Below are 13,538 nucleotides of genomic sequence, written 5' to 3'. Positions count from 1 at the left end.
CGCAAGCCTAGTTATTGTTAGTAAAGGGTAATTTTTGCTCATAAAAACAACTTCCGTATTACCCAATTTTTAAACACTAATCGATCTTTTTGTCATTAATAATTCGACTATTATTTGATGATATCCCTTGTATTTTTTAACCACGTGAAAAGTTTTGAATTTTACAATTTTGACTAATAAAACTTGTTTGATGACATAAATTTGTTACCATTGATTTATCTAGAAATATATTTGCATTACTAATACAAGCATTAGTACAACAAGTATTTACATATACATGTTATAAACTATAAAAAATTGTATTTAGTCAGTTATATATGAGGAAAAAAAATATACATATATCTAATTTAATTATTAGTTAAATTAACATAATTTCTTTCTCTTTCAATTATAGGTCAACGGATGGATGATAAAATTACGGCCCAATGTCGAAGCGTTCCTCAAAGAAGCTAGTACATTATTTGATTTGTCTATTTTTACACACGGAACTCGCACATATGCAAGACAAATGCTGGATATACTTGATTCTGAGGGATTGTATTTTACACATTCTCAAATAATCACAATAGAGGATTGTCCCAAGACTCAAACTTTGAAGAAAGGGCTTGATCTAGTGATATCACACGAAAGGGTTATTTTAATAGTTGATGACAAAAAAGTGTTATGGGAGAATAATGTTAACAATTTGATCCAAATAAAACCATATAATTTCTTCGATGATACTCCCTCTGTTTCAAATTATAAGGCATTTTAGCTAGAAAAATTTGTTTCAAAATATAAGGCATTCTACAATACCAATGTAAGATTAAATGCAATTTTATATTATCAAGATAAGCTTATAGGTTATTTGATATTATCAATATAATATTTAATGTCAATTCTTATTATCCATGCAAATTTAACTAAATTCTTAATCTATGTGCAAAAATCTTAAACGACTTATATTTTGAAACGGAGGGAGTATATCATTAACTACAAAGTCTTGGTCACGTTGGGTGGGTGATGAAAGTGAGAAATATGGAGAATTAGCTAGAGTTTTGAGAGAGTTGAAAAAAATTCATTGGGAATTTTACAACTTGGAGGAAGGTCTTATGAAAGGACAAAATCTTGATACTCGAGATGCGCGACATGCAATTGATGAGGTGAAGAGAAAGTTTTAGATGGATTGGAAGTAAGGAACACTTAAGTACTTATCTTTAGATAGCTAGGCTTTATCAAATTGTTCTTATTTTTTTGTGTTACTTTAATATGTGAACTTTGCATTTAATTACAAAGAGTATTGTTTTATTATTTTGTGGTTGTTTTTGTTTGCAATTTTATTCAATTCAATATATATATATATATATATATATATACATATTAACTTAATTCTTGAGGTATTATTATAATTAAACAATTTTGGTTCTGAAATTTAGGTTAATGTGTAAGAATATAGAAGTAGTATATAACTGAAATTTAGTACTTAAATTGTATTTAAATTTAAGTACTATTATGCATTTAATTGTTCTTTTTAGGTTTAAGTACTATTATGTATTTAAATACAATAATTAAAGTACTATTATGCAATTAAAGTACTATTATGGATTTAAATACAATTAAATAGAATATAGAATGTAATAGTACTTAAATCCATAATTTGTTGAGTACTCAAAAATGTAATCGACTTGTGACTATCAATCCACAATGAAGATTGTTCTTTTTGCATGAGAAAGTTGTTGTCAAATATTCAAATGTCAATAAAAGGTACTATGATAGTTTTTGAGGAGAACTATCAATCCTGATGGAGGAAGTGTAAATAAAAAGTAATTAGAAAATATATTTGAAACATGTGCTTTTTTTTACATTGATAAAACACATAATTTTTTGGTCCAATGTAAATGCAAGGGAATTTTTATCACACACCCAATTGTATCATACACCCAAGGCTATTTTGCTCATTGCTTATTTAAAACCTCCAAATGAGCATACTTACATAATAGGTATAGCTCCGAATAAACAAAACAAAATCTTGGACATACGTACATGGTACACACGAGTGTATAATGTTTGAAATGCGATCATGCGAATGTTAGGCTCCGTTTGGTAGGGCGTAAAACATTTTCAGTGTAAAATGATTTTCATGGAAAACGATTTACAATGGAAAACACAATTCCAAAATTAGTTTTCCGTTGTTTGGTTCGATGTAAGAAAAATGATGAAATGAAAGGAAAATGAAAGGGAAATTAAGGAGCTAGTGAGAGGAGTGTACAAGAGAGATAAGGAAAATAGTTTTCCCTTCATTTTGAAAGGAAAATGGTTTTCCATCATTGGGAGAGTAATTTTACCCCAAGGGAAAATGGTTTTACACTCTTTTACCAACCAAACAATGTAAAACTGAAAATAGAGGAAAACAGTTTTCCGGGAAAACGTTTTACGCCCTACCAAACGGAGCCTTAATGAATTTATGTTTGTGTTAACAACTAATGAGTAATGAAGTAATTATTCTTGCGATAATTGCATTTAGCCGGTGAGTTGTTAAAGTAATTTGACAAATATCAGATTGAACAAGGACGTTAATCGTTTGTAGACTTGTAGTTAGACGTCATAACTTGTCGCTACTCGCTAGTATAAGGTCAATATGGTGACTATAATAATAAGATGCCAATCATGCCATAATCCAATGCGTTGCTCACAACATTGTCAACTTTTGATAGTGGAATAAATAATCGAATATTCCTTTGATTAGTAAGAGTTTAGGAACATAAATTAAAGGGTTATACATATTATTATCTCAGTTTTGATTTCTTTGACCCATGTATCATATCATTAATGTTGGTGAAAGGGGAGCATGTGAGGATTGTTATCTCACCAAGTTTATGACCCTAAAACAATTATATAAAAATTTAATTTGTAATTTTGTTTTCACTTATTTTTTGTATTAAGATGATCAATGCAAATTAAAATTCATTAATTAAAAGCGCATTATGCTTTCAGTGTTTTTTTATATACTTGCGACGTCAAACTTTTACATTATTCATCTATTAAATTTAACTATAACTTGTTTTATTATATATATTCCCTTTGTTTTTTTTTTTTGTTTTTCTTATTTGTAATCTTGACGCTGTTAACTGTTAGAGAAGATCTTCTAAATTATTCTTCTTAATTTATAGGAAAAAATATAGTCATATGGGATATTATTTTATTCGTCTAAATGATTACTTTATTAATATTCAATCGTTATAATTTTTACTAATATATAATGAAAGATATTGTCAAAGACGTGAATTGGCAAATGCGCGCAGTTAAAGTAGGAAGAACAAAAAAAAAAAAAAACAGGGGAGTGCAATATAAATTATTAAGTAAGATGTTATTGGATTAATCTCAATAAGTACTTTTTAGATATCAACTTTTTATTATTTTTAATAATTGATATTTAGAGATACTAACACTAAAAAATGTGTATCGACGATCGTGAAGTCAAATAATTGGAAGTATTGTGAAATAGCGAAAGTACGTTACAACTTGGAAATTTCTGAACCAAAATTAAAATGCATAACGATTTTTTTTTAATTTTCTTTTGCACTTCAAGAGGTTCATGTCACTAGTACTTTACTCTCCTATTAGCATGACTTTGCATAGTGCGAAAAACAAAACAATACGATCAATCGAATTTCGGCCAGGTTGGTTCCAACCCGCTTTCCTCTTGAACTGTCCAAATTTAGTCGTTTTTGAGTTCCAAGTCATAAACTCATGTTATATTTCGGGTCGCTTTTAGGCCGGTCATAAAACTCGTGCTCAAATTCCAATAGTTTTTGGTCCATTCTGAATTTGGTCAAGTTCTATCAAGTATACATATAAACCTCCTAAAAAAGCTAAAAAAATTTACACTTTGGTAGCATTTGATGCTCTTGCAAATACCACATGCATACTATCCATGTATACTCAATTTACCATAGCATACCTCTTCTATTTTAAGTGTATAAGAATACAAAAATCTACCAAATTATTAACTCTCAGAACTATATCCAACCATTAATACAGATTAAATTCATTAAAATAACGAAAAATGGTAAGGAAAACCTCACCCGTCACCTCCAATATCCTCTATTTTGTTATATACCTTATCAATATCATTCATGTGAAATATGACACGTCCACAACACCATAAATCCATAACTATTACCGTATTACGTACTCTAAATCTCCTAGGATGTACAAGCTAGATAGTTAAGAAAGAGGGAGGAAATTATGCCTCTCCTTCCACCTAAATGGGAAGTCTTCAAGAAATGACACTTCACCAATCACCATACATATTATAGTCATACCATAAACAAACAACAAAGGACAAGGAATATTTTCCATGCTCCCACATTGATTCGGTTGTTACATAAATTTACAAGCTATATTTTAATCATACATTATTAGGTTTCTTCTTCCCCGCTTATTTTCAGTCTAGTTCAGTTCAATTCAATTCAATTCTGTTCATTTCAGTTCAGTCTTGGACAATACTTTTACTCTCACATATCTCTATTCAATTTAGTTCAATTCAACTGTTTTATGCAGAAAAGAACAAACCCTTATTAAAAAATAAAAACCATGATACTTCTATTACTATTAGCTCTTCACTAATCTCTTTTTAAACTTTAAACCTCTTCACACATTTTAGTCATCGTTTTCCTTCATACCCTCCAAAAGTCCCCCTCTTCTTTTCAATAAATCAAACCTACAACCGGCACTAATGCCGGTAATCATCGAATTCCATGCCGAAAAATGAAAATTCTAACACCATTCCCCATACTTACCCCAACCGTTGACCGGTTCTCCCGGTTATCTTCTTCTTCTCCTACAATGGCGAGTTCCGGCGTTGAGTTGGATGTTCAGACGAGTCGCACTGAGTTGAACTCGGAATTGGCGAATATTGAAGAAGAAGAAGGAAGGAGGAGAGAGAAAGTGTATGTTGCGGTGGGAAAATCAGCGCAGAAGACTGTTTCTTTGCTTCAATGGACGTTTCGTAATTTCCAGAGTTCAGATATTTGTCTTGTTCATGTTCATCAGCCTTCTCCTTTTATTCCTACGCTATGTAATTTCTCTAACTTTGAATTTTCTGATGTTGATTTTGTTTGTCTACTCTTTTTTTGTGAAATTTTGAGTTGGAAGTACGAAATTTGATCATTTTGAATTATGTTTAGTGAATGCTTAAACTAGTTAATTTGTTATTACTTTGTCATTTTAGATGATATTTTGTATTATAATTGATGATTTGTGAACAAATGATGCAATAATGAGATATTGCCTGCTATTACAATGTTAAGTTGTGATTGATTGGAACACTTATATTATGTAATGTTTCATGTGTGTATAATCTTACAATATGATGACCAAAAATCAGAATTTCTCTCACTTTTAATTCTCTGCTGTTGATATGTTTATGAATTTGCTTTTGTTTATTTCTTCTTTTTGTTTGGAATTTTGAGTTGGAAGTACGAAATTTCATCATTTTGAATTATGTTTAGTGAATGTGTAGTTAGTTAATTTGTTATTAGTTTGTCATTTTAGATAATTTTTGTTTCATAATTGATGATCTGTGAAAAAATTATGCAATAATGAGATATTGCCTGCTGTTACAATGTCTGTTAAGTTGTGATTGATTATTTGATTGGAACGTTTTTTAAATGTTATGCAATATTATATGTGTGTATGATTCTACAATATGGTGTTCGAAAATCGGAATTTCTTCTACTTTAGTTTATGCTAAGTGAATTCTCTTTGCTTCTTTTATGATTAATTGCTATTTATGATCAATACAAGGACTAATGCTATGTCTGGTTATTCCTTCCAAGAAAGTAGTTTTCATATTTTCCAAGTTTGGTTTGTATGGACTAAATAGAGAGTAATTTTCTTAGGGTGGAATTAGTATTCTTAATGGTGGAAGATATTAGTTATTTGAGGTAAGTAGGCTACGTTTTCGGCTCGTGCGTTGCCTTTCTCCTTCCCTCCATTTTCTCTCTTCCCTTCCCCTTAATTTTTCTGGCTAGGAGCAACTGAAAATGAGTTTATGAAAGCTGTTTTCTATTAAAGTATATTTCTACTAAAATGGAGCTTGTTCGATATATTTTCTTTCCAAACTAAACACATACTAATTCCTATGTGATGTTGTAGTAAAGTTTGAAATATTTCATGCATTGCTATTTAAATTTCATGAATAGTTATAGGAAGTTGTACTGTGTCATGACTCATGAGCATAACTCATGATGAAAGTAAAATATCTTATGAGTTGAGCAATCTTAATAATGATTTGGTAGCAAACAAGAGGTGCAAATACCCAATTTCCCTTTCCGTGTACTGTTGTACGTCATAAGACTCATAATCCATTCTGTCTCTCTCTTTGCTGGAGCCAGTAAGGAATGGTTATTGCACCTTCCATTTGTTACAGAATTGTCAGCCAAATAAAGTTTTTCGTAATTTGACTATGTTGTTGGCATCCTTGTTGGATTTGTGTCTGATGCAGTGGGAAAACTACTGGCAACCCAAGCAAATGCAACTGTAGTGGCTGCATATAGGAAAGAGGAGAGAGAAATTATGAAGAAACTCCTACGTGCTTACTTGGACGTTTGCTATAAAGCAAAGGTAAGCTCTCTTATGGCAATTAGTGGAAAGTTTGCAACCTGAGTATAATGCTTTGGGGCTTGGTAGAGGATAACAATAGGCTCAAGTTTAGATTGTCTTTACTGCATTGATTTACTGTAAACCCTCTCTTTCAAATGATTAAAACTGGACATGGACTGGCATGTTCTGTTACGCAACCAATTCCCCCTTCATTCAATTGATGTGATTATGTGATTGCATAAGATTTACCATAACCTGCAAAATCAAAGCTTGATCCTCTAAGGAACAAATGGCTTCTTGCTATACTTATTGGTAGAATAACTTCCAGCTACTGGTTTTGTTTAAAATTCAACTAATAGTACTTCCTCCTTTGTTTCTAGAGTGCACATAGCAAGGAGCAAATTTTTCCCTCATCCCTCCCACTTGCCATTCCCCTTTCAGTTCTGACTTTGTAATTTTCTCTTAGGCATTTTCGCTTCTGTTGAATTTATCATCATGTCCTTTCCATTCCATTAAGTCAGATGTTTGTCTTAAATGTCCCACTCCAATGTTGTTTATTTGATGCGTTGATGCATTGTTTCACTGGTAACTGGTGACTGGTTTTTTGCAGATAAAAGCAAGCAGTATAATCACTGAAGATGAGGAAGTTGACAAGGGACTTATGAATCTAGTGATGGAACATGGCATCCAAAAACTTGTTATGGGGTGAGTCCCTTGAATCTATGTGTTCTCATTAATTGCCTGCTATCTTAATGGGTGTATGAGAAGTATGTTTCATGCAGTTTCCAGTAATTTATCAACTACATGTCTAACCTCCATACTGCTTTGATCTTTCTCATTTCCATCCTTTCTTCCCTTCTCTTTTTCTTAAATTTTGCGTGGGGGTTGAATCATCTTTGTACGTCTGAATTTGTCATTGACATTTTAATATTTACCCAATTGTGCTCATATTATATGGTACAGTTGTATGAAGGTGAAAAAGCGTTCTCGTAAAGCAAAATATGCTGCCAAAAGTGCTCCTCCATTTTGTGAGATATGGTTTATCCATAAGGGGAAACATGTATGGACAAGAGAAGCATTCGAGAAAGTTACAACACCTACACCTTGTCAAGGTGATGAGCTGAGGACAGAGAGTTTGAGGTCAAAATCATTCCAGTTTGAAAAGAGTGAGCCCCTATACAGTCCAGTTAAACTTCATTCTAGATCTTCTCATCTGAGCATGCAGTGCTCTAGTATGAAAGATCGGAATCATAATGAATCCATCAATGAGGATTTGCTACCACCTATTTCAAATAACCCTTACGACCCTGCATATGCTCAGAGCTCTACCAGCAATGATTCTGCATCAAGTACATCCACAGAAAAAATAATTTCCCCAGATTCTGGTCATAGATTGGAGGAAGAATATTTGTATGGTCAGCTTTTGGAAGCAAAAGCAGAAGTTGAAACATCAAGGAATGAAGCATTTTTGGAATTATTGAAGCGCGAAAAATTGGAAGCTGAAGCAATGGAGGCAATGAGAAAGGTGATTTTCTGAGTTTTGACCACAATCTGGTTGCTGATTAGGGATATTGGCTTTTTTTTATGCAGACTTTAGTCATCAACCTCAAGATCTCATATCATCATCTGTTTGCTGCACTTATTTTTGAGGCATCTCAAATTTTGTGTGTGGTTCTCTTTAGGTGAAGGACATTGAATCTGCTCAAACTCGTGAAGCTGAGTTTAGAAAGGAAGCTGAAGATTATCTGAATAACTTGATGCATGAACGACAAAGCCTTTTAAAGGAGAGACAAGAAGTTACAGGAGAGCTGCAGAAAACTATGAGGAATATAGCTGCTCTTGATAGTCGTGTCCAGGTGGCTAACGGCCGATCTAATGTATTAGCTGAGGAGTTGGATCTTATCCAAGTCTGTATTTCAAGTCTACGACAAGAAAGCCAGAGTATTGGAAGACAGAAAATGGAAGCTGAACGTTGGCTTGAGAATTGGAGAAGTCGCAGGCAGACTGGTGGTATGAACCGCCTTGGATATGGGGGGGTTTTAGATGATGTGCCTGAGTTAGTGGAATTTTCTCTATTGGATTTGCAAGCCGCAACATGCAATTTTTCAGATAGCTTTAAGCTTGGTGAAGGGGGTTATGGTAGCATCTACAAGGGAGAACTGCAGAGTAGGACCGTTGTCATACAAAGATTGCATGCACACAACATTCAAGGTCCATCACAGTTTCAGAAACAGGTTTTTCCCTCCTTTGCTTTCGTATTTGTTTTTTTTTGAATGTTTACGCATGCATTTTATCATTTTGAGGCAAGATTTCAACTCATACAATCAATCTCTTTCTCAATATGAATCTCATAAGCAATGCATGTTGTTCTGTACTTCTGTCATAAAATTATGACCATTGTTCTGTACTTCTCAATATGAATCTCATAAGCAATGCATTTTGTTCTCTACTTCTGTCATAAAATTATGACCATTGATTAGTCATGATCTCTTTGCTCTGTGTTCTGTAGCAGAGTATGATAATGGCCAATATTGTTTCGGCTCATCTCTGGTTTTTGTGATCTCCATTGTGGCTTGATTCTGAATTACCTCAAGATTCAATATCACAGGCACTTATGGTGCTAAAATTCAGATGCTCTAGTGTGGGAAAATTAACTCAATTCAGAGAAAATACTCGCTTTCTAAGAACATCATTTTCTTTACATTCTTTATTTCATAAATTTTAGCTTATAGTATAAAGAGGAACAACGAACTTAGTTACTGATTACATTTGCAGGTTCAGGTTCTTGGAAAACTACGGCACCCTCATTTGGTGGCTTTATATGGTGCATGTCCGGAGGCATGGTCTCTTGTATATGACTATGTACCTAATGGGTGCCTCCGGTGGCGTCTTTTCCCGAAAAGCAACGTTCCACCTCTTTCTTGGAAGATCCGAGCTAGAATCATCTCACAGATTTCAACTGCCCTTTTATTCCTCCATACTTCACATCCTGAAAGGATAATCCATGGTGATCTGAAACCTGATTGCATCCTTCTGGATTCTGATCTACACTGCAAAATTTGTGATTTTGGGTTCTCTAGATTAATGTCAGCAGACACCCTAAGTTTACCTAATTTTCGCCATTATCCGGAACCCCAGGGTGCCTTCCCATATAGAGATCCAGAATTTCATAGAACAGGCAAATTGTCGCCGAAGTCCGATATTTACTCATTTGGTGTGATTATATTACAGCTACTAACTGGACAGCCTCCAGTAGGACTGATAGCCAGTGTCCGTAGAGCAGTTTCGGTTGGAAAGTTAGATTCATTCCTGGATTCATCTGCAGGGGAATGGGGTCCATCTGTGGCAAAAAAATTGGCAGATGTTGCTTTGAGGTTCTGCGAACCAAACAGTCGGGATAGGCCAGAGCTGACACCTTCTCTGGTGAAGGAGCTTCAACAGCTCCATATTATAAAAGAGCGGTCAATGCCTTCGTTCTTTCTGTGTCCTATTCGTCAGGTCAGTGAGCTAATTGCCTACATCTGTCACTACTTAATTTTCATCTTGAATTTCTTTTACTATGTGACTAATAGCTAGAGAAGGTATTGAATTAAGATGCGTGATGGCTAGAAAATGTAAGGAAACATAGCGAGTAAGTAGTTTTATTTGGTCTCTTTCTCATTGGAAAGTTGCTGATTTCCACAAGGGTGGAGCCAAAACTTCCCTTTGAAGACTGGAAAAGGAAACAGTAAAATTCATGCTAACGTCCTCAATATAGGATAGACCGAGTAGCGTTTCTACCAGAATACCTTTTCTTTGATTGCAGGAATTATTTTCACTTCAAATATCAGTGTTCTGATTGAAGGAATGGTTTTACTTAGCTATTTTTTTCTCGTCAAATTATAGGTGATAAAATGTTGTTAAGCACAATAGATCAGTGTAAGGTCCTTGCAGGTGAAAAGAACCCGTAATAGGTGAAAGCACCCGTACCAAAACATGGGGTGGTTTCTTAATGAGAACACCTCATAAGGACCCAAAACAGTCACCAAAGGAAAAACCAAACAGAAAACCCATACGATATCCAGATATAACTACTGAACCAAGTCTAAAAATCACATTACAACTTACAACTTTAAGAACCATTGTGTATCAGCAACTGACATTTTTCTAAAATTAACGTTCTTATCCTAACAAGAGATGATTGTGAATCCACTTAATCACCACAGATGGGGTTTGGGAGTTTCGAAGCAGATGATTCCACAAAGCACCATTGTGAGCTTTCCAAATATTGTAGACAGCACCACTTACAAAAGATGGTAGCCCAATAGGGTATGCATGGTTAATTAGACACTATTTACAAGCTACAGTCTACCAGTGTAAGATATATACTTCAATCCCATAATTCAATCTTGGCTGCAATATTATAAAGAAGCAAGAGTAATCTTGGGCACTTTTTCTTTCCAAAAATAGGTACCCCTGGATACCTCAAATTTATGAACTCTATACTGCATATTAGCATCAGTTTTGCACCAATAAATACAACACTTAAAGAGTTATTACCCACTAACTCGAATACTGCAGAAAACAAATTTAAACCCTGGTCCCTGAAGCAAGTAAAGGATGGGGTGCATATCCACTTCAGAAAACAGAAACAGATAATCAACCAAATGATTCAGCCTTAAAAAATGACTCATAGGATGTAATTCAAACTGTTCCCTAGGACTAGCCACTAACATACCAAAGTATTTAAGGTAAATAGTCTATTTCCAGCGTAAAAAGCAAAGGAGATGAAGGATTCTCTTGCCTTGTTTCCTTTTTCCCTTTTAAAATAACCAATCAGAGTTCCATTTAACACTTAAGAATAGGAGTATAATAGATAAATACCAGTCATAATCCCAGGAAATGAACTTTTGAGGAAATTTCAGAACAGCCATAATCTCTTTTATAAGTTTCAGCTTATAAAATCTGTAGAGGGCAAGCAGAACGAGCATTCTTTCTACCATACACTATCTGCATCTTGAACAAATGCAGACTGATCCTCAGAGATAAGATCAAGCAATCTAAGAGTTAAGTCTTTCATACAGAGTCTTAAAAATATATTTATAGACCCAGACAAGAGATGGGTCTGAAATCCTACGCACTAGCAGGTTGATACATTTTTTGGAATAGAGTGATAGCAGTTAAATTCAATTTGGTAAGCATATAGGAAGGATCAAAGATATCCAATATACCCTCGCCTACATCTTTAACCAACATTTCCCACGCCTCATTAGAGATTTGACTATTGCGTCCATCAGGATCAGGGACCTGAGATAGAAAACAGGGTTAATTTAACATGACTCACAGAAAAAGGAGCTGAAAGAGGTTTTTGCATATCATGAGGGTCAAACCTCATACTATATGATTTTACAGAAGAGCTTCCTGGACTTTCAAAACCTAGAATAAGCTTGTAATACTTCAGAAAACCATCAGGAGTTTTCTTTAGAATACATGCACGTCCACTATTAAGGAATTTTTTTCTGGAGTCTCCTCGATCTGAGACTAGAATAGAAGAATTTTGTATATAACTTGCCATCTTTGAGCGAATTCATTTTACTCCGTTGCCTCAGAAAGGAAACAATCATCCACTGATAATCTTTGAACTTCATAGCAGCCTCTTCCCAAGGTGATGGGATGAGATAAATTAATATGCAACAAGTCCTGTCACTTGATCAACTCAACTTGAGCATTTACATCAACAATTTCAACCAGCCATATACCTGCGCTTTCCTATATGATAGCCAAGCTGTCAAAAGGTTCTGTGATTACCATCTCAAGGTGATTTAAGATAAACCGCTCTTTTGAGTTTATTCACATTGTTTATCAACTCAGAGGAAAACATATTACACAATACCACCTTAATTGTGCGATCTGACACTAACATAAGTTTGCTTTATATGCATTATATCTCTCTCTTTCCCTCTCAATTCTTCCATTGATATCTTTGTGCTGCAAATTTTGCATTACTTGAAACTGTATACTTCCTCCGTTTCTTTTTACTCGCTACACTTTCCATTATGGGAAGTTTCATATTACTTGCTACACTTCTTTTTTGGGCAATAAACTCTCTCTATCTCTCTCCTCCCACATGGGTCCCTTTTCTTTTTACTCTCTACCTCTCTCTTCTCCAAAAATTGCCTAGGAGTCCGTGAAATGAGAAGTGTAGCGAGTAAAAAGAAACGGAGGAAGTATATATGTTTGCCATGCTTATATTTCCATTTAACAGTCTCACCATTTTTCAGGATATCATGTGTGACCCTCAAGTAGCAGCTGATGGGTTTACTTATGAGGGAGAAGCCATTCGCGAGTGGTTAGAAAATGGTCGGGAAACTTCTCCTATGACCAATTTGAGATTAGACCATCTCTATCTTACTCCAAACATTTCCTTGAGGCTTTCAATTCATGAATGGCTGTGCAAATATTGAATCACCACGTACAGATACAGTTAATCCTTGCTCATAACTTTTGTACAGATGAATTACTGACTAGGTGTTTCTTCCAGTGTTGTAGATGGTGTGTTAAAGTAAACACCCTCTGTATATGAGAAAATTGTCCCTGATGGACCAGGATTATGTAAGATAATAGTGTGTAAGAAAAATTGTACGGAATATGAAGTAATAAGATACATTTTCTGTACCATTTTCCCTTGTGCAAATTCAAGAAATATTAAGCTAGGTAGATTATATACTGTGTATAGGATGAGCACTATCTGCTGACAGTGAGGTTCAAACTTGATATGTGATGATATACCATTTGGCATTATCCTACTGTTTTTATTTATGTCCAAGAACAGTTTGATTTTTCTTTTGGCACATTTAACTTCTGTTGCAATCATTAGATAAGGGCGTGTAAAGCATCAGAGTGGCCCTAAAACAAAGCATCAACTTCATATTTCCTCCATTTCGTTTTAAATGCAACAAAGGGGTATTATTTGT

The 13,538-nt window shown here is 34.3% G+C and overlaps 1 protein-coding gene across 2 annotated transcripts; it reads left to right on the top strand.

The window, feature by feature from the left end:
- The first annotated feature begins 4,612 nt into the window (after window positions 1-4,612).
- Window positions 4,613-13,383, top strand: LOC104900121 (U-box domain-containing protein 33). 2 transcript variants are annotated; one of them, XM_057396206.1, is made up of 7 exons: window positions 4,613-5,059; window positions 6,488-6,606; window positions 7,196-7,290; window positions 7,549-8,110; window positions 8,268-8,819; window positions 9,361-10,083; window positions 12,830-13,005. In XM_057396206.1, exons 1-7 carry the CDS (start codon window positions 4,750-4,752, stop codon window positions 12,857-12,859), a joined length of 2,391 nt encoding a protein of 796 aa, XP_057252189.1. In that variant the 5' UTR covers window positions 4,613-4,749; the 3' UTR covers window positions 12,860-13,005. The 2 variants fall into 2 exon arrangements, with proteins under 2 accessions (XP_057252189.1, XP_010685772.2); XM_010687470.4 differs by having other exon boundaries at window positions 4,614-5,059; window positions 12,846-13,383.
- Window positions 13,384-13,538: the final 155 nt, after the last annotated feature.

Source organism: Beta vulgaris, chromosome 7 (genome assembly GCF_026745355.1).
Source record: "Beta vulgaris subsp. vulgaris cultivar EL10 chromosome 7, EL10.2, whole genome shotgun sequence".
Lineage (NCBI taxonomy): Eukaryota > Viridiplantae > Streptophyta > Magnoliopsida > Caryophyllales > Amaranthaceae > Beta > Beta vulgaris.
The sequence above is the reverse complement of the archived record's forward strand: the minus strand, read 5'-3'. Positions and strand labels throughout refer to the sequence as shown.